Source organism: Vipera berus (genome assembly GCF_964194415.1).
Source record: "Vipera berus genome assembly, chromosome: 2".
NCBI classification, from domain to species: Eukaryota; Metazoa; Chordata; class Lepidosauria; order Squamata; family Viperidae; genus Vipera; species Vipera berus.
Window position 1 is genome coordinate 35911236 of NC_138203.1, and position 27234 is coordinate 35938469.

At 40.4% G+C, this 27234-nt stretch overlaps 1 protein-coding gene across 1 annotated transcript in view; it reads left to right on the top strand.

Moving 5' to 3' along the window:
• RASGRF2 (Ras protein specific guanine nucleotide releasing factor 2) overlaps positions 1-27234 on the top strand; it is a gene marked incomplete at its 5' end in the record, with an annotated part of 132787 nt that overhangs the window by 14436 nt on the left and 91117 nt on the right. Inside the window, one exon of the mRNA XM_081316573.1 lies at positions 26057-26163. Within this exon, the coding sequence (XP_081172699.1) occupies positions 26057-26163 (107 nt within the window). The remainder of the gene's footprint in view (positions 1-26056; positions 26164-27234) is intronic.

The following is a 27234-nucleotide window of genomic DNA, read 5'->3' on the forward strand; positions in this document are numbered from 1 at the left end:
ATTTTACCCTGCCTCTACCCAAGAACAAATCTTTAACAACAAAATTCTGTGTTTGGTTTGCTAACATTGTACCGCCATCTTTCTTCCCTTTTTTTAAGGCTCCTTCTTCAGCAATGGTCTTTTCCCAATGAAGAATATGCTGTCTAATAAGCATATTAGACAGTTACAGAGAAGGATATGTCTATTTGTGTATATGTGACAGAATGTTGGAGAGCTATGGGTGACTGGAGATTGTCACATCGTAGTGCCTTGTCGGCTACAATTTATAGTCTGTATAGTTTGTTCAGCCTGATCATAGAAAGAGTGTGTTAAAGGCCTGCATATTACTGCATGAAACACACATATCCTGGTTTATTAAACCAGGCTAAGGCATTAAAACTGGAGGTTAATGCTTATACACGTAGTCCTTGGCTTATGACAATCCATTCAGTTACTGTTCAAAGTTCCAACAGCAGTAAACGAATGATACTTTGTAGTTCTGACCATCACAATATTCCTGGGGTCTCATGATCAAAATTTCTGATGTTCCTTGCTGGCTTCTTATAAACAAAGTCAATGGGGAAAGCAGGAGTTTGAAGTCATGATCACATACAAGATCCTCTCTTAACATCCTCTATGGTCCTTGTTTAAAAACTGAGATTGCCACAATTGCCATTGCCAGGTGACTTGGTCACATAATGTCATGTCTTATGACCATGTCAGTTAGCAATAACAATTCTGAGTCCAATTACCATCGTTAAGACAAAGACTAGGACTACATGTAGCTAGATATGTAACACTGTATATAAAGTGTATATACAGTATATACTTATACTGTATACTTATACTATATATATAAAGATGAGTACAGTGTAAGAAAGAGGAAAAATAAAAACATGAAATGAAAAGTAATAAAAGATACCATATTTCCTTGGAATACAGTAAATGGAATGAGAGGATGGTTTAATGTAGGTTTGCCAACATTCAATCAATCTTTATTCGGTCATAGACCATCAGAGATTTGCAGACAAATCCTGTAATGTTTCGCAACATCCTTGATTGGATTTAATGTTACATGGAGCAAAATGTTAGAAACTGGAATATTTGTTCTTAAAGGTGGAATGATGAGATGGTCCTTGCTCATCATTTTCTCCTTGCTCATCATTTTCTTGGGTGTCCCCTATGTTCTTGAAGTCTGCCTTGGAAAAATTGAGACAGCTTTTTAAGAGTTGCAGAGGAAAAGATTCGTAAGAAAAGAATAATCCTCTTCTTCCTCAAAGATACACCGTAATTTAAAGAGGAACAGAAATTTAGACAACAGTGCCTTTTCTCTAATACTAAAAAAAAGAAATGAAATGCACAGTTTGGAATTAAAAAGTAAAATATAATTGTTCTAAATACTCTCAGAATTATTTTAAAATATTCTTACATATAGCAAGAGAAGAAATTATACAAATGTTTGTTATTTAAAGGTAATGAACAGTTTAAGAATATGCTACTAGAGAAACCATTTTTATTGTTTATTTCTGTTTAACTATAGTATCAAAATCAGTTGGGGCCTAATGTAGGTGTACCATAAATGGGTTGCAAAGATATGGATGATCACAAGAGGTTATCAAAAAGTTAATGCTTTTTATATCACTTTGCTACTATCTAATGACATACTGGATTTTTGAAGCCGAAATATATGCCTATCTTAATATATATTGTAGACATATTATATTTGAGAAAAAATTGTTCGTGCTGCTGGAGCATTACAAATGGAAATTGGAGATCATGAAAGAAGGAAAGCATTTCTCAAACTGGTTTCAGTATTATGGTCCAATATGTACAGGCAGACTAGCAGAGGTTTCTTTGATAAATGCTCTTAGAATTGTTACTAAACACAGAGAATGTAAGACCCAAAGGTGCTTTTTCATGAGGCAATTGGACTTTATGCTCTTTGAAGATGTTTCACTTCTCATCCAAGAAGCTTCTTCAGCTCTGACTGGATGGTGGGGATTGGAAGGATTTATACTACTTGAGGACAGCTGATTTTTTGCATTCTTTCAGAGAGTTGTTGAGGCCACCTGGAGGCTTATTTGTGTCATCAGGGTCACCTGAATAGTGCAAATGAATGTGGAGTCTTCTTGAAACTGCTGAAAGGTCTGTGTTGTAGACTGGAGATAGATGATGTTTCATCCATTTCCCTTTGTTGAGAGAGGGGTGTGCAATTTTGACATAGATGGCCTCTTTGACCCCTCTTTCAAACCAGCGGTCCTTTCTGTCCAAAATGTGCACTTTGCTGTCTTCAAAAGAGTGGCCTTTGTCTTTTAAATGCAGATGGACTGCTGAATCTTGTCCTGAATCTTGTCAGTGACTCTCTAAAAGAATGCAAATGACCAGCTGTCTGCAAGGAGTACATTCCCCACCATCCAGTCAGAGCTGAAGAAGCTTCTTGGATGAAAAGCGAAATGTCTTTCAAAGAGAAAAAAGAAAGTCTAGTTACCTTGTGAAAAAGCACCTTCAGGACAACCATGACCTGGGTGACTGACAATCTCCATAGACAGAGAATGTAAGAGTTAATTAATAATAATAATAATATAAAGTTGGAAGGGACCTTGGAGGTCATCTAGTCCAACCCCCTGCTCAGGCAGGAAACCCTATACCAATTACACTTACCGGTAGTAATATTAAAACATTTGCAGTGAAACATTCTTTTGCTAATGCTCTTGACTTTAGAATTGGCTTTAGATTTTAGAATTGGCTATAGGCTGAAAAAATTAATAGGGAAAAATTATATTTTTAAAATAATTTAAAGGAAGAGTAGCTGAATTAAAATGTTAAGAAAAACAGAACAGAACACTTTAGTAATACTGTAGTTTGTAATATAATTTGAAATTTTAATCAGACTCAGTTATAATAGCTACTATGAAGAATTTTTTTTTCTTAAACAGAACAATAATGATATTTCCTTGGTGGCTATAGTCATCTCTGTAATTTTTTTGTTATTGTTTTTGTTATTGTTAGTAATGGTCTTTTGTCATATTGATTTTCCTATTTTAATATTATTATTTTAAGTAGGGAATATAAGCTGGTCAAAGTCCTGATGCATTGAAGTGTCATGTAAACTCCAGGAAATAATAAATATTAGTGTTGTCATGTTTAGATGTAAAAGATACATTGGAGTTCATTCAAGGATGTGTAGGACTTGTGATATAGGTGAAGAATAGATAGACTTGGAATTTGTGTGGGTACTCTAAAGATACGTTACTATTGGAGATTGTAGAGACGCAGAAAGATGAGTGAATCTCTATAGAATTGTTCTTGGGCACATTGGTTGATTAATTATTGACTGATGGTTTACTGATTATATGCCATCGTCAATGTTGATTTGATTACATACAGATTTTGTGGAGACTCTGTCCCCAACTACTGGCCCTTCAGGTATTCTAACAGTGTATTCAATGACAACACATTGAGACTACTGTACCTGTGTCCAAGCATATCAGCTTAAGGTGTTAAAAGACACTTTAAAGCACTGGAAAAAAAATTGTGTCTATGATAAATACTGTATGATAGATCTAAGCCAATATTTTTCAACCCTTGCAACTTTTAGACATGTAGACCTCAAGTCCCAAAATTTGTCAGCTAGCATGCAAATTTGAAAAACATTTATCTAAATCTACCTTTCAACAGTACAATGGAATGCTTAGATATCAAAGCCCCTCCTGAACAGAGAAAACATTATTTAATTGTGGTGAACTAGGGAACAATTTATAAACAGTAGCTGTTTTGTTTATTATCTGTCATCCAGTCTATTAACTGCTCATACATCAGTTTGGAGTGTCAACTGTTTCACTTGTGTTAGTTGAAAAAGGAAGACAGGACTAACTGTAATCTTGATATTGATGGCAACAGTGCATATTCTCAGATAGCCTCTTCAAGTAGTTTCATAGAAATATTTAAAAGTATTAGGGATAAAATAGAATCCTGATGAACCTGATAAGATAACTAGCTGCCAAGGAGCAGTGAAGTAATTCCCCAATATCAACTTCTGAATCCATTATTTATTTGGAATGGCACCATTGTAATACATTGCCTTAATATTTCACTTCTAATAACTAGTCTAGAAGGACATTATAGTTAATGGTACTGAATATTGCTGAGAACTAAGAAAACAGACTGGATCAATTTCCCCTAAGAGAGTAAGCAAACAGTTTTTTGTTCTATCATCATCATCATCATCATCATCATCATCATCATCATCATCATCATCATCAATATATAATATTATAAATAATATTCCTGGAGGTTCAAAAAATAATAAAATCACAGGGTTGGAAGGAACCTCTTCTAGCCCAGACAGGAGCTCTCAGATCATTCCAGACAAATGGTTCTCCAACCTTTGTTTGAAAATCTCCAGTGATGGAGCACCTACAACTTTAGCATGAAGACTGTTCCACTACTTAATAACTTTCACAATATGTTTGGATTCCTTTCTATAAAGCTATCATATTCATTCATTTGCATTGGCTTGCAAGCTATCCAAGGTGGCTTACTTTATCTGTATGCCACCCATTCCTGAAGGCTTTAAATTAAAGAAATCAAGATGATAAAATAGCAGTTCCAGAACTAGACAGAATAACATCCTGTCAGGGTCACAGTAATCCCATTCTAGTGCCTAAATGAAGAACCAGGTTTTCAAAGGATTCCTAAAGGATGGCAGAGTTGAGACCATACAGATCTTGGAAGTGATGCTGTACCAAAGGCAAGTGCAATGATAGAAAAGATACTTCTCTGATCCCATAAGATGACATTGTTTTATTGATAGAACTTGGATAAATGGGAATTTATCATCTGCTTATCATATTGTTGTGTGTTTCTTGTTTGAACATACTATTAAGTTGATCTTACTGGAATAGTGTGGCACTGACTATAAGATGCAGGGAAATGTCTGCAGATATTATCCTGTTTTGAAATTTTATTTTTCCTGTGTTGTTTTGGCAAAGTGTAACCTTCATTTGTGTCTTTTTCTGAAGTTTTATTGGCAATTAAGATAAATTGTGTGCTGAGATTGCTAGATTACTTGACAAAGGACACAGCTCATTTGTAAACTAATTCATATATAAATTTATTATGTCTTAGCTGTAGGACCTTAGTTTTGAACTACCTAGTTATTCAAATATTGCTCTTTTTTATAACTGGCTCCTAATTGCTTATCTGCTCAGGAAGCTGAGGACAAAGTGGAATTGTGTTATAATTGGAATTTTGGGTGGGGTTTTTATTTTATTTTTCATAAGGAAAGCTTGATTAAATAATCTTCAGAGTGATTCCACTTTCTGCATATTTTCAGCTAATCACTCCTTTTCCTGGGGCTAACTACATTGTGACATTTTTGTGCCTGGGGAATAAATGCCATCCTGATGGCATGTTGAAGGGGCTTTATTCTTACAGAGTTTTAAAACACTTTTGTCTGTTCTCCACCCTTTCTTTTGGGGAAGGATTTGTTGAGAAGGTGGTCAGTCTGGAATTTCAGAATTCTGTGGAGGAAACAGATGAGTTTCAGGTACAGCAGTACTTGTTGATGACCCCAGTGGAGTTCTCCCAACAGTTTGGATACCATCAATTGTGATATTCTTCTGGATCGACTATATGCTATGTGGGGTGGTGGTAATGATTCTCCTTTTTTGTGTGTGTATGGTTACAGTTAGTGATGGTGGGAAGGGGGTAATCAAGTCCACAGCCATTAATCTACCAGGGGCCACAGAATCTAATGCTGTCATCTCTTGTGGTAATATCTATAAGCAGCTGCTAAGTGAAGTTATGCATTGGCATAAGGTCAGGTGTCATCAGGACGCTGGTAGTGTATGCTACCAGGATTCTGTCCTTGAAAGTTAGAGGGAACTGAATGGGAGGCATAGACTTAAGTTCAACCCTATCAAGACTAAGTAGCTATCAGGATTTGGACTTTTAAAAACCAGAGACTTTCCATCTGTAGTTCTGAATGGGGTTGCACTTCCCCAGATGGTACTGGTACCCAGTTTGGGAGTTTTGCTGGACTGTCGGTTCCTGTTCAAAAAAGCAAGTGGCTATCTTATGTGCCAGTTCCATTTACCGTATTTTCCGGTGTATAAGACGACTGGGCGTATAAGATGACCCCCAACTTTTGAGATGATTTTCATGGGTTAAAGTCTTATACGCCGGAAAATACGGGTAAGTAGGAAGTCAGGGCTGCTTCTCAATTAGGTGAAGGTTTATCAAGAGCTTTTGGCCTTGAGATCAGCTTTGCTCTGCCTCGCCTAAACCTCGTCTCCTCTCGCCTTGGCACCCCCTTCTACTTCAGCCACATGTGCTGGCTGTTTCAGCCAGGAGCGACGAGCATTGTGGCCCAACACTTCAGGAAGGCACCAGGTCTGAAAGAAGGTGGTTCTTTCCATAGGTTAGTTAATGAACAGGGCGGCGGAGGAGTGTGTGTGGGGGAAGAAACAGGCTCAGCCCTGCGTCGCAAGTTTAAGATTCACACACACCCCCTCCCCAAGGCCGCCTTCTACTTCAGGGCGGAGGGGCGACCCCGGGCTGCTGAAGCCCCAGCGCCAGCTTTCCGCTGCGGTCTGCCTGTCACAATTCCTGAGCTGCGCCTTCCCGGGCGGGTGTGCTGTAGGTTTGCCACAGCACCACACCCTGAAGTCAAACTCCCAGGGTCAGGTGAAGCTTAGCTCTGCACGAACATGTCAGGTCGGCCTCCGCCTGGCTTCCCGCGCTCCCTTGAGCTGTCGTGCCCGCGGAGCGCCAGCAGCTCGGCACACGCTTAACTCCCGCTCCCTTCCAAAAAAAAAGGGCTGCTGCCGTAGGATGCCGGTAAGCTGGAGCCTCAGCCTCGGTTGGGCTGGTCGGTTTATTTATGAGGAGGCCGTCTTTCGCCATTCTCGAGCGCTGGATTTGTCCATTTCCACTAATGTCTCTGCTCCCGAGGATTTACTGTTTTCCGGCGTATAAGGCGACTGGGCGTATAAGACGACCCCCGACTTTTGAGAAGATTTTCATGCATTAAAAAGTCATCTTATATGCCGGAAAATACGGTATTATAGTGTCAGGCACAATCAACCAAAGCAACTCATGAATGGTGTCAAGCAGAAGCTTTACTGTTACTTACATTACAAGAATTTCACCACACTGATTGAATTTCCTTGGAAACAATCAAGTTCAAATTCAGGGATTCTGGGGGAAGTCAAGCCTGTGCTGCTTTTTGCACTGCAAGGAGTTTAAGTTTGCCCCCTTCTTAACACTTCCCTCCATTCTATCTGGAGATTCCACCACATCTAGTCTCTCATTTCTGAGGGGGTTTATGTCTGTTTTACCAGGATGACCATCTTCCTTTTTTATTGCCCTAGTCATTTTAGAATTGAAAAACAAATAATACTTGAAGGAATGTAAAACATTAAAATGTATGCCCTTATTTATTTGATACTCTTTACATGGAAATGATTTAAAATTTGGGTGATGTGTCTGGAAGGCAAAATGTAATAAGCTTTGTCAATAAGAGAATTTTAAATTGATACGCAGCTTGAATTTTCTTTTCTACTTTTAAAATACCAAATTGAATAAAATACAATATTCTTTTATTTTGTTTCTTATGATTCTAGTAAGATTGCTAACTATCCCTAGTCTGCAATACTTATTTTATCAACTGCTTCTGACAAAAACTTAATGTGCAAATAAAAGGTAATGAAAGCATAGGATACATGGCACTTAGACTGCAATCAGAAATTATTTTCTGGGAAATAAATGCCTCTGAACCTAGTTGTATTTTTCTTTCTATTCATGTACTTAGACTGCAGAAATAGGGTTTTCTGTCATTTTTGTATTCATATACTAAAACCTTAATTCATTGTAAGATTACTTTTAAATGGTCCAGAGCAGGAAGGATATAGATAGGGTGGGGTATGGTGGGAAACTTTGCATTTAAATGGAAAAATGGTTGTGATATCATTAACACAGTCCAAAAACAACTTTCTGAGAGTAACATTTTGGAAGCCTTCCCAAAAAATTTCAGTTGACTTAACTGTACATTTTAAAGCAATAGATGATAAGATGAAGTACATAATTTCAACAGGAAAATACCCTTCTTAAACAAAATAAAACTTTTATGTGTGCCTTCTGAACCTGATGCCATCTCAGAACCATCAGAAGGATGCCCGGTTAGGGAAAATTTATATACAATAAAGTCCCCCCCCCCTATCAAGAGTCATTGACTCAGAGGGATAGAAAAACAAAGAATGTAAACTCAGACAGCACGTTAGTTGAAAAATTATTACTGAATGTGGCGGTAGTTATAAGGGAGACCTTATGTCCGTGGGAGTCCACTGTTTTACAGATAGGCGGGAGTGAGTCCTTCCTCCTGAGGTGCGGCCCTAGGGCTCAGTTGGGCTTGTTGCTCACATACCTGGTGCCCAGCTGTGTGGCAACGGCCCTGCCTGAGCTTCTTGACGCCCTCTCAGGGTTGTCGGTTGAGTTTCCCAGACTTATAGTTCTGGGCGACTTTAACCTGCCTTTTCTGGAAGGGTCGTCTGAGTTAGCCTGGGAGTTCTTGGCCTCCATGATGGCCATGGACCTGACCCAAGTAATTCAGGGTCCGACCCATGAGGGGGGACACACTCTCAACCTAGTTTTCTTATCTGGGCAGTGGCTTGATGATCTGGGAGGGGGCTCGCCAACTATTGTCCCCCTGTCATGGTCCGATCATCATCTCCTGTGGTTGGTCTTCCGTTATGCCACCCCCCGCTGCTGGGCTGCGGAACCGACCAGGTGGTTCCACCCCAGGCGCCTAATGGACCCGGAACGGTTCCAGATGGTGCTATCCCCCTCACTCACAGCCCGGTCGATGCCTTGGTGGATGCCTGGGAAAGGGCTGCCACCGAGGCGCTTGACCGTGTTGTACCCTTGCAACCCCTGACCTGGCGCAGATCCTGGTGGGCTCCATGATTTTCTATGGAGCTCCGGGAGATGAAGCATAGGAGACAGGGTCTAGAGAGCTGTTGGAGATCCAGCCAATCCGAATCTGACCGATTGCAGTTAAGAATCTTTATAAGGTCTTACCTTGCAGCGATGAGGACAGCAAAGGCTAATTACTTTGCTGACCTCATCGCGTCCGCAGATAATCACCCAGCTGCCCTGTTTAGGGTGACTCACTCCCTTCTCAACCGGGAGGTGAGGGAGGATCCCTTACAGGGGCGGGCCGAGGAGTTTAGTCATCATCTGACAGACAAAATCGCTCAGATCCGGACTGGTTTGGACTCTGACTGGGCAGAGTCTGATGTGGAGGAATCGGACGGTCTTGAGCATGTTATCTGGACTGAGTTCGATCCTGTTTCCCCTGATGATTGGACAGGATGATGAGGAGGCTGAGCTCCACCACCTGTTTGTTGGACCTGTGCCCCTCCTGGCTGCTTTATGCGGCTCGGGAGGAGACACGAGGCTGGTTCCAGGCAGTAATAACTGCTTTCTTGAAGGAGGGTATCTTCCCCGCCGCCTTGAAGGAGGCGGTGGTGAGACCCCTCCTCAAGAAGCCTGCCCTCGACCCGGCTGTTTTAAATAACTATCGTCCGGTCTCCAACCTTCGCTTTTTGGCGAAGGTTGTTGAGAATGTGGTGGCGCATCAGCTTCCTCTGTTCCTGGATGAAGCTGATTATCTGGACCAGTACCAATCGGGTTTCAGGCCCGGGCACAGTATGGAGACGGCATTGGTCACGCTGGTGAATGATCTCTGGCGGGCTCGGGACGGGTTGTTCCTCTGTCCTAGTCCTATTAGATCTCTCAGCGGCTTTCGATACCATCGACCATGGTATCCTACTGCGGCGTCTCGGGGTTGGGAGTGGGAGGCACTGTTTTGTAGTGGTTCTCCTCCTATCTCCTGGGCCGTTCACAGTCGGTGTTGACGGGAGGGCAGAGGTCCGCCCCAAGGCCTCTCGCTTGTGGAGTTCCTCAGGGGTCGGTTCTCTCTCCCCTCCTGTTCAACATCTATATGAAGCCGCTGGGCGAGATCATTCATGGTTTCGGGGTGGGGTATCATCAGTATGCTGATGATACCCAACTTTTTTTCTCCACCCGAACCAACCCAGTGATGCCCTCGCCGTGATGTCCCGTTGCCTGGAGGCGGTCCGGGTCTGGATGGGGAGAAACAGGCTTCGTCTCAATCCTGCCAAGACTGAGTGGCTGTGCATACTGGCATCTCGGGTCACCCAGACTATTCCATCTTTAACGATGGGGGGTGAGGGGGGTTACCCACCATTGATAGGGCTCGCAACTTGGGCATCCTCCTGGATTCACAGCTCAATTTGACCAGGGGGTCTTTTGCCCAGGTTCACCTGGTGTGCCAGTTGCGACCCTATCTGGACCGAGATGCCCTACGCACAGTCACTCATGCGCTCGTGACCTCCTGTTTAGACTACTGCAACGCTCTCTACATGGGGCTGCCCTTGAGGACCACTTGGAGGCTTCAACTGGTGCAGAATGCGGCCGCGCGAGTTGTGATGGGGGCTTCCCGATACTCCCATGTAACACCTCTACTCCACGAGCTGCATTGGCTTCCGGTTGCCCTTCGGGTGAGATTCAAGGTGCTGGTGATGACCTATAAAGCCCTAAATGGTTTGGGTCCGGGTTATCTGAGGGAACACCTGCTGCCGGCATCAAGCTCCCTTTGTCCGGTGCGCTCCCACAGGGAGGGCCTTCTCAGGATACCGCCGGTTAAGGAGTGCCGGCGGGTTATTCCCAGGGGAAGAGCGTTCTCTGTGGGCACGCCGGCCCTATGGAACCAACTCCCCATGGAACTTAGGACTGCCCCCGACCTTCACTCATTCCGCAGGGACCTGAAAACTTGGCTCTTTGAGCTATCTGGCCCAGGCTGAGGGGTTATAATTTTTATTGGGTTTTAGTTTTAAATTTCGGGGACCTCATTTAATTAATTGTTTTAATCTGATTTTAATTTTTGTATGTTTGTTTTAATCCTCCCTGTACACCGCCCTGAGTCCTCCGGGAATAGGGCGGTATATAAATTTAATAAAATAAATAAAATAAATAAAAATAATAAAAACTTGAAAAAAAGAAAAGAAAAACAGAGCATTGATTAAAAGGGTAGAAAAACATTGTATACATTGAATAAAATAGAGCTAGAAGGGACCTTGGAGGTCTTCTAGTCCAGCCCCCTGCTCAAGCAGGAGAACCTATACATCTCAGACAAGTAACTAGCCTCTTTTTAAAAATCTCCGGTGATGGAGCACTCATGATTTCTGGGGGCAAGCTATTCCACTGGTTAATTGTCCTCACTGTCAGGAAGTTTCTCCTTAATTCCAGGTTGCTTCTCTCTTTGATCAGTTTCCAACCATTGTTTCTTCTCCTGCCCTCTGGTGCTTTGGTAAATAATGTGACCCCCTCTTGTGACAGCCCCTCAAATACTGGAATACCGCTATCATGTCTCCCCTGTTTCTTCTTTTCTTTAGACTTGCCAAACCCAAGTCCTGCAGCCGTTTTTTGTATGTTTTAGTCTCCAGGCGTTTGATCATCTTAGTTGCTCTTCTCTGAATTTTTTCCAAACTCTCAACATCTTTTTTGTGATATGGTGACCAAAATTGGCTGCAGTATTCTAGGTGTGGTCTTACTAGGGTTTTATAAAGCAGTACTAATACCTCGCGTGAACTTGATTCTATGCCTCTGTTTATACAACCCAGGACTGTATTAACTTTTTTGGCTGCTGCTGCACGCTGCTGGCTCATGGCGTCCACTAGGACGCCAAGGTCCCTCTCACAGTTACTGTTTATAAGCCATGTCTTGCCTAATCTGTACTTATACCTTTGATTTTTCCTGCCTAAATGTAAAACTTTGCTTTTCTCCACATTGAAACTTATTTTGTTGGATAGGGCCCATTGTTCAAGTTTGTCAAGATCTTTTTGGATCCTTAGTTGGTCTTCTGGGGTGTTGGCTACTCCTGCCAGTTCAGTGTCATCTGCAAATTTGATGAGTTCCACTTCAATTCCCTCATCTAAGTCATTGATGAAGATATTGAAGAGTACTGGGCCTAGGATGGAACCTTGTGGTACTGCTTACTTCTATCCATGTGGATGCAGTGCCATTGAGGACTACTCGTTGAGTACGGTTTGCTAGCCATATCTGGTGGTGATGTTGTCTATTCCACCTTTTTCTAGTTTACCAAGGAGTAGCTTGTGGTCTACATTATCAAATGGCTTACTGCGGTCTAAGTATACTACATCCACAGTATTTCGCTGGTCTATTAGTTTAGTCACTTTGTCAAAGAATGAAATAAGTTTGGTTTGGCATGATTTGTTTTTAAGAAACCTGTGCTGGCTACTAGCTATAACTTTGCTGCTAGTTGTTCGCAGACCTGTACTTAATAGTAATATTAATTAATTACACAATACATATAATTATTTCATTGTATTAATTTTAACAATATTGCAAGATCTAGGAAGTTAATCTTGAGTGAAGATTTGTCTGTTCAGATGGGAATACATTGACTAAAGCCTTCAAAATTAAGCTTTTATTTCTCAGTAGCTGTTTCTTTCAAGAGGATATCCTTTCTTACAAAGGATATAGATACAACCTTTATTTTACAGTCATCTGTATTACCTCAAGAATCTTCTGTATTTTTGTCGTACCAAAAATAATTTCTTTTAAAGAGGGATCATGGAATAGTTAGTGACTGAAGTGAAACCCTCTCTGGAAGCAATTTGAAAGATACAGTAGCGTGCAAACATTTAACTCCTCCTACCTGGAATATTTTTACCCTAGAGTAGAATGGAAGAATGGGAGAAATTTAGATGCAGCTATTAATGAGGGGTTTGAGTTGTCTTTCTATAGTAATATGCAACTACCTAGTGTGTGTCAGTTTTTCCTTTGTCCCTGGGGCTCGATGAGTATAAGGCCAGGGTAGCATTCAGTCCTTGCACAGAAATGTTCTATCTTTTCCTTAGACTGATATGTTGAGGAAATAGAAACTCATTTTTTAAAAATATTGTTTCAAATTGGCTCCATTAAAGGGAATTGGACATGTAAACAGTTTTCTCCAGTTGAATGCTGATTAATATATTACAACATTAGTTTCCCATCACTTGTGAAACAGGCCCAAAGAATTTTAAACTACTAAACTACTAATTCTATTTGCAACTTGTTAACCTGTCATTTACTGTATATACTATATTAATGATAAAATAGTTAACAGAAATTATAACAGTAACAACAACAACAACATGCAAACCAGTTCTATGAAAGCAAAAATTCAATATGTCAGCAACAACAGCAAATATTGCTTATGCAATGAGAAAGATGAAACAGTGGATCACCTATCACTGGCTGCAGCAAAAACTCACAGACTGATTATCTAGAGCAGGGTTGTTTTAACTTGGCAACTTTAAGACTGTGGACTTCAATTCCTGGCTGAGGAATTCTGGGAGTTGAAGTCCACAAGTCTTAAAGTTGCCAAGTTTGAAGAGTCCTGATCTATGGTGTTGTGAGCGAGTTGCCAAAATGATGCATTGGAAGCTTTGCCAGAAGTTTGGGTTCGAATACAACAAAAATTACTGGGAACACCAAATGGACAAAGTTCTTGCAAATGAGCAAGTCAAGATCCTGTGGGACTTTCAGATCCAAACAAACAGACATCTGGCGCACAACATGCCTGACTTCACTATTGTGGAAAAAAAAAGTCTGGTTCATTGATATTGCAATACCAGGTGATGCACAAATTGAAGAGAAACAGCTAGAAAAAATAATGAATTATGATTTGCTAATTAAAGTTGAGTGACTTTGGAGAAAGAAATCAATATTGTACCAATAGTAAATAGGAGCCTTTGGAGCAATACCCAAAAGGCTGCCTAGAAAATGAAAAATTTGAACTTATTAGTCCTGAATACACTGACTTTGCAAAAAACCACCCTACTCAGAACTGCCTATACTGTATACTCAGCTATCTTAACCGCTCTTAGATCAATGGTTAGGACTTGACAGTCCCAGACTGTGAATCAAATTGAGGATTAACCATAATAATCATAATAAACAAGATTAAAATTCTGAAACTCTCTGTTAACAAACTGTTATTGTAATTAACTCGTAGAAAATCTACCACGGCTTCTTAATTATCTCAATTCATCCCAACAATTAACACTGATTGGTCCTGGATCAAATATCCATATTTGTTTCTAAATATTATCTCTTATCAATTGTTGTCTCATTAAATACAACAACTCCAATCTCCAAAGCCAATCTATCTTCCCCAAAAAATCCAGATGAAATTGTTCCCCAGTTAAATGTGATAAATCCTTTCCCTAATCTTCAATCCATTTTTAAAAAAACAACTTATCACTTAGTCACTCAACAGTTTTTTGCTATGAAAAAATAACGTTGTGACCTGTCCTTGCATTTACAGCCTTTGCAGATGTGTATAGCAAAGGAAAGCACATTCATAGAATCATAGAATTAACAGAGTTGGAAGGGACCTTGGAGGTCTTTTAGTCCAAACCCTCCACCCCACTCAAGCGGGAGACTCTTATCCATTCCAGACAAATGGTTGCCCAATTTCTTCTTGAAAACCTCCACTGATGGAGCACCCACAACATCTGAAGGCAAGTTATTCCACTGTTTGTTCTGTCAGGAAATTTCTCCTTAATTCTAGGTTGGATCTCTCTTTAATAATCTTCCACCCATTACTTCTTGTCCTGCTCGCAGATACTTTGGAGAATAGGTTTTCTGTGACGGTTCAGGTATTAGATGATTACTATCATGTCACCCCTTTCCTTGTCTTCGCTAAACTACACATACCTGGTTTTGACAACTATTCATCATTGTCTAGATCTCTAATCACCTTTATTGCTTTTCTCTACACTTTCTAGAGCCTCAACATCTTTGTATCATGGTGACCAGAAATGGATTCCAAATATTCTCTTGGTAGTATAGTATCAAGTAGAACTATCACTTTGTGTGATTGTGATACTATTCCTCTGTTGATGCAGTCTACAACTATGTTGGCTTTTTTGGCAACTGCAACCCACTGTTAGTTAAAAATCAAATGGTTGTCCACTAAGATATCTAGATCCCTCTCAGAGTTACTGCTTTTGAGCCAGGTACCATCTATTCTGTACCTGTGCATTTGGTTTTTCTTGCTTAGGTGTAAGACTTTAGTTTTCTCAGCATTGAATTGAATTTTGTTAGATAGGGCTTAGTGTTCAAGTCTCCAAAGTGTTAGCTATTCCCTTCAACTTGGTGTCACCTGCAAAATTCATGAGTTCCTCTTCTATCCCCTCATCTAAATTGTTTATGAAGATGTTGAAGAGTATTAGGCCTAAGGCAGAACCTTGAGGTACTTTACTACAGAGGTCATCAAACTTTTCATTCTGGTGGCCCGGAGGGAAAGGAAGCAACTGGGAAATTTGTGCGCATGTGCACCGGCACACGTGGATAGGGCCGGGCTCACCCGCACAGTGCTACTGGCCCATTTGCTCAGGCATGCAGGCGCTAGCTGCCGCCACTGCTAGCACCCATGCGCATGCGCAAAGAGCCACGTGCACCCACACGGCACTAGCGGCCCCCTTTGTACAGGCGCACAGGCATTAGCTGCCACCGCTAGACCCCCCACGCATGCACACATGGGCTGTGTAACGCACACATGTGTTAGCGGTCCTGCATAGGTGCTAGCCACTGCTGCTAGCCTTGCATGCATGTGCAAATGGGTCTGCAGGTGCTAATGTGAATGGGGGTGAGTACATGTGCATGCACTGGCCCACCTTTCCCGTGGCCAGCAGGCCATGGTCCGGTAGTGGGCCACAGCCCATAGGTTGGAGACCCCTGCTCTACTTCATGCTTCTCTTCATATCCAGTAGATGTAGTTTCATTAAAGACTACTTTAGTGCAGTTCGTTAGCTAATTATGAATGCATCTGATGTTTTTGCTGTTTATCCATATTTTTCAATTTTATCCAGAAGTAGGGTATGGTCTTTGTCACATGCCTTTACTGAAGTTAAACCTGTGACAGCTTCACTTAACAAATGAGTTGCTGTCCCACTGTGATAGCTAAATGAGGATTACTTATAGCCATTTTTCAGAATTAGTGTATATCTAACCTGTGGTAACTAATTTGTAATATGGGGTAAAATAAAATCCATTAAATGTTAGCTGATTTCTTCCTTTGCTTTTTTATAGGGCCTTTGGCCAGGACCTGAGATTTCATATAGCCGTGCTTGCATACGTACCAAGTATATGACTTCACCATAAAACTAGGAATCCTTGCTCTTCTGCACAGCTTGCCTGGAGTAGGAACAGGAGAGCAGTGTCAGCAGGGTGCTGGGTCACGCAGAAGCTCCTAGGCAACAGATTGGCACTTAGAGCACAGAAGGTCTTTTTAGATACTAGGAAAACTATGTTCTTGTGCAGAACTATTATTATTGGTAGGCAGATAATTAACTAGATAACATGTATATGAAATATGATTTGACATTTTTGGATTCTCAGTTTTCAAATTTATTTGATTTTTTTTTAAAAAATAGGTTACTTACTAATCTTGAGATGTGTAACAAGGTTTTCCTAGCTGTAGATGTTCCTAAGTAAGCTAATGATCAAAAACAGCAGCAGTACATTCAGGGCAAGTGCGTCTGAGATTCCTTTTATCTCAGAATGTCTGGCTTAGTTAAGTGCAACACTTGTTTTGCAGCTGTCTTTCGCAGTACTCTTTTCAAACTTGGAAACTGTCCTATCTGTAAACAAATCACTAGTCTACAAGGACAGATTATTTATCTAGGGTCTGTAATCTGTGCTCTTCAGGCAGAAATTAGGTGTCCAGTTCAGCCCTTCTACTCTATTAAGCCTCCACACTATCAGCTCCCTCTACCACAAAGATCCTGCAGGAGAAGGGCAGTGTGGACAACCATGGGATCTGGCAGGGTGAGAGCTGTGAACCATAAACACAAAGCTTTCTCTGTATCTCTGCATAACAGATACAGTGCCCTTGCTGACCTTAATAGGGACATTAAGGAGACAGGTCAAAGTAGTTGTGATGATAACTCAAATAAGCAGGGATCGTAATCCGAGATGAAGAACTTGTTTTTGATAGGGAGAAGTGCAAATCAGGTATTACACATCAGTCATGCAAGAAGAGAAAGGTATCCAAAAAGAGAAGCCACCTTCTGGTTAGTGATTCAATTATAAGGGATGTAAATTTAGGAAAGGACACAGAGGTTTCAAAAGAGGTCAGGTGTCTTCCAGGTGCTATTGCCAGTAGGGACAAGAAATGTATTTTTAAAATAGTCAAGAATGCCAGCAAGGACTGTGATGTGGAGGCTATTGTACATCTTGGCAATAACCCAATCTGTCCTCAAAAGATGTACTCTCTCTGCAGAATGATTTCCAGAGCTTAGGGCAGGAACCTAGCAGGATAGGCTGTAGGCTTACTTTTTCAAAAGTTTTACCAGTGTGTAAGGAGCAAAATGGAAAGGCCAGTGTATAGCAGAATTCAATATGTGGCTAAAGGAGTGGTGTAAAAGGGAAGGTTTTGGTTATATTAGTCACAATGTCTGTAGCTGGTCCAATGAAAAAATGTACAAAAGAGATGGTTTGCATCCATCAAAGAAAGGGACTGAGTTACTTGGCAATAAATTCACAAATTTTCTGGAGGAATATTTAAATTAAACAATGGGGACAGTGAGAACATCCCTGTCCCTGGCAATCTAAAAATTATAGGGCTATCAGTGCATGTAACATAGATGTGTGTGTGGACAAGAATATCAACCTTGCTGTCAAGCAAAATCAAGCTTTTAATAGCGAGTGCCACACAAAGTGCACTAACCAAACAGGTGGTAAGAAAATAGGGGAACTCAGGCCCCACACAGGTTATGTAGAAAGTAAACACGGTCAGTCATAGAGGACTCAAATATCTATACACCAATGCACAGAGTATGAACAGTAAACAGGGTGAACTAGAAATTCAGGTTAATGAGGGCAGATATGATATTATTGCCATTACGGAAACATGGTGGGATGAAACCAACAAATGGAACACACAGCTTGACGGATTTAAATTATTTAAAAGAAACAGACCAAATAAAAGAGGAGGTGGAGTTGCTCTCTATATAGGAAATAACTACAGTACATCTCTATAAAAATAGTGCACAACAATGATGAAAACTGTTTTGAATGCATTTGGGTCAATATAAAAGGGGGGAAAATGACATTACCATAGGGGGATACTATAGGCCACCCAACCAAACAGAAGAAATAGGTGAACCTTTTGCTAGTTAGCTAACTAAGGTATGTAGGAAGCACATCACAATAGTAATGGGGGACTTTAATTACCCTGACCTCAACTGGGAGACAAACTCTGCACCAAGTGGAAGATCAAACAGGTTCCTGACAAACCTAGCAGACAACTTTGTCTCCCAAATGTAGAGAAGGGAACTAGGGGATTAGCCATATTGGATCTAATTCTCACTAACAGAGATGAAATGATAGAAGGTGTTGAAGCCACAGGAACCTTGGGGGGCTCATACGATATTGTAATTCAACATTATGGAAGCACAAGCAATAGAACACAGTCAAACTAGAGTCTTGGACTATAAGAGAGCTAATTTCAATAAACTTGGAGAGGGCTTGGGAAGGATTCCATGGATGAGAATCCTCAAGGGGAAAACAACTCAAGAAGCTTGGGAAATTTTGAAAAGTGAGATAATAAAAGCTCAGTCTAGCACAATACCAACAAAGAAGAAAAATAACAGCTTTCAAAAGAAGCCAGCATGGCTGCATAAAGAACTCTCTGATAAATTGAAAGATAAAAAGGACAAGTATAAGAAGTAGAAAGAGGGGCACATAACTAAGGCAGAACATCAGCAAATAGCCCGTGCCTGCAAAGATGAAGTGAGGGAAGCTAAGGTTCAAAATGAACTAAGGCTTGCATCCGAAGTAAAAAATAACAAAAAAAGCTTCTTTCAACATGTAAAAAACAAGAAAAAAGTGAAGGAAATGATTGGTCCATTAGTGGGTGAAAGTGGCAAGAAGGTGACAAGCAACAGGGAGAAAGCAGAACTCGTTTTTTGCATCTGTCTTTATACAAAGGGAAAAAACATGCCAACCTACCAAAACCAGTGCCATAAAAAACAGAATAGAAACACAAGTTAATATAGGCAAGAAAATGGTAAGTGAGCACCTTTCCAGTCTAGATGAGTTCAAATCACCAGGACCAGATGGATTACACCCGAAGATTCTCAAGGAACTGGCAGATGTGATCTCAGAACCACTGAACTATATTTTTCAAATATCCTGGAGCACTGGGGAACTACCAGAGGACTGGAAGAGAGCTGATGTAGTTCCCATCTTCAAAAAGGCAAAAAACAGATCCAGGAAACTATAGACCTATCAGCCTGACCACAATACCTGGGAAGATTCTGGAAAAGATAAACAACAAATCAGCAAACACCTTGATGCAAACAATGTCATCACTAAAAGTCAACATGGGTTTGTCAAAAACAGATCATGCCAGACAAATCTTATTGGATTCTTTGACCAAGTGACAAAACTAGTGGACCAGAGGAATGCTGTAGATATAATTTACTTGGACTTCAGTAAGGCATTCGATAAAGTAGATCACAACCTACTACTTGATAAGATAGAAAAATGTGGGTTAGATAGCATCACCACCAGATGGACTTGTAGCTGGCTGACAGGCCGTACTCAGCGTGTGGTCCTCAATGGAACTGCATCTACATGGAAGGAAGTGTGTAGTGGGGTGCAGGGCTCTGTTCTGGGCCCAGTGCTCTTCAACATCTTCATCAACGATTTGGATGAGGGGATAGATGGGGAACTCATCAAATTTGCAGATGACACCAAGCTGGCAGGAATAGCCAATACTCCAGAAGATAGGCTTAAAATACAGGAGGATCTGGACAGACTCGAATACTGGGTGGTATCTAACAAAATGAAATTCAATGGTGAAAAAAGTAAGGTTCTACACTTAGGCAGGAAAAATCAAATGCACAGGTATAGTATAGGTGTTACCTTGCTCAATAGTAGTAACTGTGAGAGGGATCTCAGAGTCCTAGTAGACAATCACTTCAATATGAGCCAGCAGTGTGCTGCAGCTGCCAAAAAAGCCAACACAGTGCTAGGCTGCATTAACAGGGATAGAATCAAGATCATGTGAAGTACTAATACCATTTTACAATGCCTTGGTAAGGCCACACCTGGAATACTGCATCCAGTTTTGGTCACCACGATGTAAAAAAGACGTCGAGACTCTAGAAAGAGTACAGAGAAGAGCAACAAAGATGATTGGGGGACTGGAGGCTAAAACATACAGGGAATGGTTGCTGGAATTGGGTATGTGTAGTTTAACGAAGAGAAGGGTGAGGGGTGACATGATAGCAGTGTTCCAATATCTCAGGGGCTGCCACAAAGAAGAGGGAGTCAAGCTATTCTCCAAAGCACCTGAAAGCAGGACAAGAAGCAACAGATGGAAACTAGTCAAGGAGAGAAGCAACCTAGAACTAAGGAAAAACTTCCTGACAGTTAGAACAACTAACCAGTGGAACAACCTGCCTCCAGAAGTGGTGAATGCTCCAACACTGGACGTTTTTAAGAGGAGACTTGACGCCATTTGTCTGAAATGGTATAGGGTTTCCTGCCTGAGGAGGGGGTTGGACTAGATGACCTCCAAGGTCCCTTCCAACTACTACTTCTTCTTCTTCTTCTTCTTCTTCTTCTTCTTCTTCTTCTTCTTCTTCTTCTTCTTCTTCTTCTTCTTATTATTATTATTATTATTATTATTATTATTATTATTATTATTATTATTATTATTATTATTATTATAGTTTAATCCACTTGCACTGTTTTATGTTTACATGTTTGATGACAAACAGCCTTATGTTTATAAGTGACAGTTTTCCTACTAAGCACCTCCTCCTCCTCCTTCTTCTTCTTCTTCTTCTTCTTCTTCTTCTTCTTCTTCTTCTTCTTCTTCTTCTTCTTCTTCATCATCATCATCATCATCATCATCATCATTATTATTATTATTATTATTATTATTATTATTATTATTATTATTATTATCTCTGCTACATATAAATGTTTCCAATATAGGGTTTATTTCACATTAAAAAAAACACTTGAGAAGGCATTTTGCAGCATTTGCTTTATTTTAAGATATACAGGTGAAATACTTTAGGACTGTCAGAAAGAGATTGGCCAAGCTGGGGGGAGGAGTCAAGGTGGAATTAGTCTGGAATCATTACATAGGCCCAAGAAGGCAAAGTCTCTCTCTCTCTCTCTCTCACACACACACACACACACCTACACCTGAATGCCATTGAACCTTATCAGGTCTGGCCCAGGAGCAAACTGCCAGTCTGGGAAGATTCCTGTGAAAAAGGCATTAGCAATGAAGTAACTAATTGAACTGTTCATGTGTGGATCTGGTGGTTCATTCCTGTGAAAAGGGAACAGATTTATAGAGCAAGTTATACAACTGCTAATACCGTAGGTTCCGGCGTATAAGACTAATTATTATTATTATTATTATTATTATTATTATTATTATTATTATTATTATTATTATTATTATTATTATTATTATTATTATTATTATTATTATATTATAGTTTAATCCACTTGCACTGTTTTATGTTTACATGTTTGATGACAAACAGCCTTATGTTTATAAGTGACAGTTTTCCTACTAAGCACCTGCATGTCATAAGCATTTGAATTAAAATTACCATATTAAAATCAAATCTGATGTTTTTTAATTTTTATTTGGTGTGCGTTGGAAGAGGGGTAGTCTTATATGGCGAGTATAGCCCAAACCTTATAATTTAACAGGAAATGTAGGGGGTCATCTTATACGCCCAGTCGTCTTATACGCCCAGTCGTCTTATACGTCCAGTCGTCTTATACGCCGGAAAATACGGTAATACAATAAGTCAAATAATATATCAAATTTTCCAAAGAAAGCCATTATATGACAAAATATATTATTTCTAACTGAGTTTTTTTATGGTGTGAACAAAGTTGCACAACGCCTTATTTCTGAATTTTTGATTATATATAGCTTTTGAAAGTTCTAATAATTAATTCTCACTGAAGGAGATCAACTAATGATTGCTGTTGTCATAAAGGAGATTAGATCAACAGAATGTGTATTTTAGCAGTATTTGGGTCATTCTGGGTCAAATCTGGTAGCCAGAGGTTGGACTCAGTATTTGTTTTTCATCTTTTCTTAATCATTCCTTAACTCACTCCAAGCATCTTTTAGCCCAATTTAGGAGACAATAATTTCACATACATGCTGAAAGATTCATTGTAATTCAGTACAATGAAGGTATAACTGATAACGTCAAGTAATGTGTTGTTGTTAGCTGCGAAGTCATGTCCGACCCAATGCGACCCTATGGACAACGTTCCTCCAGGCCTTCCTGTCCTTTACCATTTTCTGGAGTCCATTTAAACTCATGCCTACTGCTTCAGTGACTCCATCCAGCCACCTCATTCTCTGTCGTCCCCTTCTTCTATTGCCCTCAATCTTTCTCAGCATTAGGCTCTTCTCCAGTGAGTCCTTCCTTCTCATTAGGTGGCCAAAGTATTTGAGTTTTAGCTTCAGGATCTGGCCTTCTAAAGAGCAGTCTGGGTTGATCTCCTCTAGGACTGACCGGTTTGATCGCCTTGCAGTCCAAGGGACTCGCAGGAGTCTTCTCCAGCACCACAGTTCAAAGACCTCAATTCTTTGGCGCTCAGCCTTTTTTATGGTCCAACTTTCACTGCCATACATTGCAACTGGGAAGACCATAGCCTTGACTATATGCAAGGCAGGGTGATGTCTCTGCTTTTTAGTGTGCTGTCTAGATTTGCCATGGCTTTCCTCCCGAGGAGCAAGCATCTTTTAATTTCTTGGCTACAGTCCCCATCTGCAGTGATCTTGGAGCCCAGGAAAATAAAATCTGTCACTACCTCCATTTCTTCCCCATCTATTTGCCAGGATTTGAGAGGGCCAGATGCCATGATCTTGGTTTTCTTAATGTTAAGTTTCAACCCAACTTTTGCACTCTCCTTCTTCACCCGCAACAAGAGGCTCTTTAGTTCTTCTTCACTTTCTGCCATTAGAGTGGTATCATCTGCATATTTTAGGTTGTTGATATTTCTTCTGGCAATCTTAATTCTAACTTTTGATTTATCTAGCCCTGCCTTTCTCATGATGTGCTCTGCATATAAGTTAAATAGGCAGGGTGACAGTATACAGCCTTGCCGGACTCCTTTTCCAATTTTGAACCAATCAGTGGTTCCGTGTCCAGTTCTCACTGTTGCTTCTTGGCCCACATATAGGTTTCTCAAGAGACAAATAAGATGGTCTGGTACTCCCATCTCTTTAAGAACTTGCCACAGTTTGTTATGATCCACACAATCAAAGGCTTTAGCATAGTCAATGAAGCAGAAGTAGATGTTTTTCTGGAACTCTCTAGCTTTCTCCATGATCCAGCATATGTTGGCAATTTAATCTCTAGTTCTCTGCCTCTTCAAAATCCTGCCTGTACTTCTGGTAGTTCTCGATCCACATACTGCTGGAGTCTAGCTTGTAAGATTTTAAGCATAACTTTACTAGCATGAGAAATGAGTGCAATGGTGTGATAGTTTGAACATTTTTTGGCACTGCCTTTCTTTGGAATTGGAATGTAAACTAAACTTTTCCAGTCCTGTGGCCACTGTTGAGTTTTCCAAATTTGCTGGCAAATTGAGTGTAGCACTTTTACTGCATCGTCTTTTAAGATTTTGAATAGCTCAGCTGGAATACTGTCACCTCCACTAGCTTTGTTGTTGCTCAGCTTTTCTAAGGCCCACTTCACTTCACATTCTAGGAGGTCTGGCTCGAGTTCAGTGACCACCTCACTGTGATTATCAGGGACGTTAAGCTCATTCTTGTATAGTTCTGCTGTGTAATTTTGCCACCTCTTCTTAATCTCTTCTGCCTCTGTTAGGTCCCTGCCATTTTGGTCCTTTATCATGCCCATTTTTGCATTAAACATTCCCTTCCTCTCTCCAATTTTCTTGAAAAGATCTCTGGTCCTCCCTATTCTATTGTTTTCTTTTATTTCTTTGCACTGTTCATTTAAGAAGGCATTCTTATCTCTTCTAGCTATTCTCTGGAATCCTGCATTCAATTGGGCATATCTTTCTTTTTCTCCCTTGCCTTTCGCTTCCCTCCTTTCCTCAACTATTTGCAAAGCTTCCTCAGACAACCATTTTGCTTTCTTGCATTTCTTTTTCTTTGGGATGGTTTTGGTTGCTACCTGTTCTACAATGTTGCGAACCTCTGTCCATAGTTCTTTAGGCACTCTGTCTATCAGATCTAATTCCTTAAATCTGTTTGTCACCTCTACTGTATATTCAACAGGGATATGATTTAATTCATACCTGACTGGCCTAGCGCTTTCCCCTACTTTCTTTAATTTAAGCCTAAACTTTGCAACAAGAAGCTCATGGTCTGAGCCACAGTCAGCTCCTGGTCTTGTTTTTACTGACTGTATAGAGCTTCTCCATCTTTGACTGCAGAGCATATAGTCAATCTGATTTCTGTGTTGACCGTCTGGTAATGTCCATGTGTAAAGCCGTCTCTTGGGTTGTTGGAAAAGAGTGTTTGCTATGACCATCGTATTCTCTTGACAAAATTCTATCAGCCTGTGTCCTGCTTCATTTTGTACTCCAAGGCCAAACTTGCCTGTTATTCCCGTTATCTTTTGGCTTCCTACTTTAGCATTCCAATCCCCCATGATGATAAGGTCATCATTTTTTGGTGTTAGTTCTATAAGGTGCTGTAGGGCTTCATAGAACAGGTCAATTTCATCCTCTTCAGCACTGGTGGTTGGGGCATAGACTTGGACTACTGTGATATTGCATGGTTTGCCTTCAGGGGCTCATCTTCCAGCGTCATATCATTTTGCCTTTTGGTACTGTCCATAAGGTTTTCATGGCAAAGATACTGGAGTGGGTTGCCATTTCCTTCTCCAGTGGATCACGTTTTGTCAGAACTCTCTGCTTTGACCTGTCCATCTTGGGTGGCCCTGCACAGCATAGCTCATAGCTTTGTTGAATCATGCAAGCCCCTTCGCCACAACAAGGCAGTAATCCATGAAGGGGGAAATTTGGGTAGACCAGAAATAATTTTCCTTGCTGTCTATAATTAAATCATGCTATTTGTATAGCCAGTGTTGCAAGAGTAATAGACAGAATTATGAGACGTAAGAAGCTTGTGTAAGTTTTTGTTTGTTCTTACATTGTTTTTAGTTGCTGTAATACACACAGAGTTACGTGTTTGAAATGGATGGCCATATAAATAAGGGTAGGTAAGTAAGTAGGTAGATAGACAGACAAGCTACCAGTCATGATACCTGTATGATTCATTCACCATTAGAAACAGTAATGGTGGCAGCCATTGCTAGAATATCTTCAGACAGCTTTAAGCTGTGCATCAGTTGTGCCTGTTCCTTGATTAGGAAGGTCTGCTCAGTCACTCATGCCTTAGTCCCTTCCCTATTGAATTATTGCCATGTGCTCTACATGGGATACAAATCCACCAGAAAACTATTATTTCTCTCTCTCATTTATTCAGGTGATATAAGAAGCTTGAGGAGTGGCTCAAAAGCTATGTTTAGTTATAAAAGGAGTCAGGAGGTACAAGCTAGCTAAGCCATAATGCTAGGCTGCTGAGATATCAAAGATGGTTTGGCTTAAAACACCTTTTCTGATGATGACATACAGGTGACTGCAGCATTGTGGTAATTTTAGTGCTGAAGCCTAAGAATGGCAATGCAATGTGTTTAGAATAGATGTGAAGAGAGTGTTCTACAAACTTGAGGTGTGTTTCTGAAGCCAAATTCTTTTCCTGAATAGAGGATCTGATTTCAGAAATCTGTTTCACCAAGAAAAAACTCTATAAATTGTGACAAAGCAGGGGTTCATTGTATGTCCTGATTGTACTATTTAGTCAATATTTACATTTTATTTTATTGAATTTATTATATGACATTACATTACTACATTTAAACCTTTTAAAAACTATTTGCAGTATTATTTCACAGTCCTCTTTGGCCATGAAGGGCAGAAGCCTCTTGAGCTCCGTTGTGAGGAAGAAGTAGATGGAGAAGAGTGGGTGGAGGCTATTCAGCAAGCCAGGTATGAAATTCCAATGCTAGCTACTAATAATTTGGTTTTTGCTAAGAGGCAATGTCTTCCTTCCTTCCTTCCTTTTCTTTCTCCCTCCCTCCTGGAGATTTCTTTACCATTACCAGCTCCTGCTTTGCCTGCTTCTCTTATAATGCAGAACATGAAAAGTTTAGGCCATTATGTTCATTTCTACATCATTCATAACTCTCCAAAATCCCCCTTTACCTTGTTTTGTCACATTTGTCCACTATACCTGATACGCAGGTCTGTAGGACTAACCTAGCATGAGTCATCTATTTTGTCTGTATGGATAGTCATATCTTCTGAGATAGGAGCAGCAGCTTGAGTCACTTCTATATTATGTATTCATGTTACAGTAAAGCAGGGGTGTCAAACTGCCGGCCTGTAGGCCGGACGCATCACTGGGAAACCATGCCCACCCCATTGCCGGCAATGGTGAAAAAGCTCCGATATGTTGTGCGATGTCACGTGACATTGCGAGTTTGACATGTCTGCAGTAAAGTAACATGAAGAATTATTGCTGAATGCACATATGTAGACCATTTTTTAATGGTATCAAGTAACCTCGAACTGTGATATTGGTGGAAAATACAATAAACAAACAAACAAGAAAAAATAACTTCTGGGCCGAATGTGGCCTTGCAGCATTCATTTTGTAGTTCCCCCTAGTACCCCTGGAATTTTCCACCCTTTAAAATATACATATAATTCCCCCCCCACCCCTTTATGGCTGGATTTTCTTATTGAGAAAAGGACAAAATGGATGCCTTAAGGCATTTTTTTAATCCACTAAAGCTCTAGATATTTTGAAAAACAGTCTGAAATAAGTTACCAACCCACTCTGATAACACCATGACATTAAAATACATTCTCTAAAAGAAGATGTTTACTTATAGTTTTATCTCTGCCTCAGTGGCATCATGATAGAAATCTGATGTAACTGGAAGAAGTTGCTTTGGTTCCCTTTCTAAGGAGTTAAGAGGAGGACCTTACATTGGATATCAGAGAAGCAGCTAGAAACAGCCCTTCTGGGGGGCATTTGGTAGGGTTTATAAATTG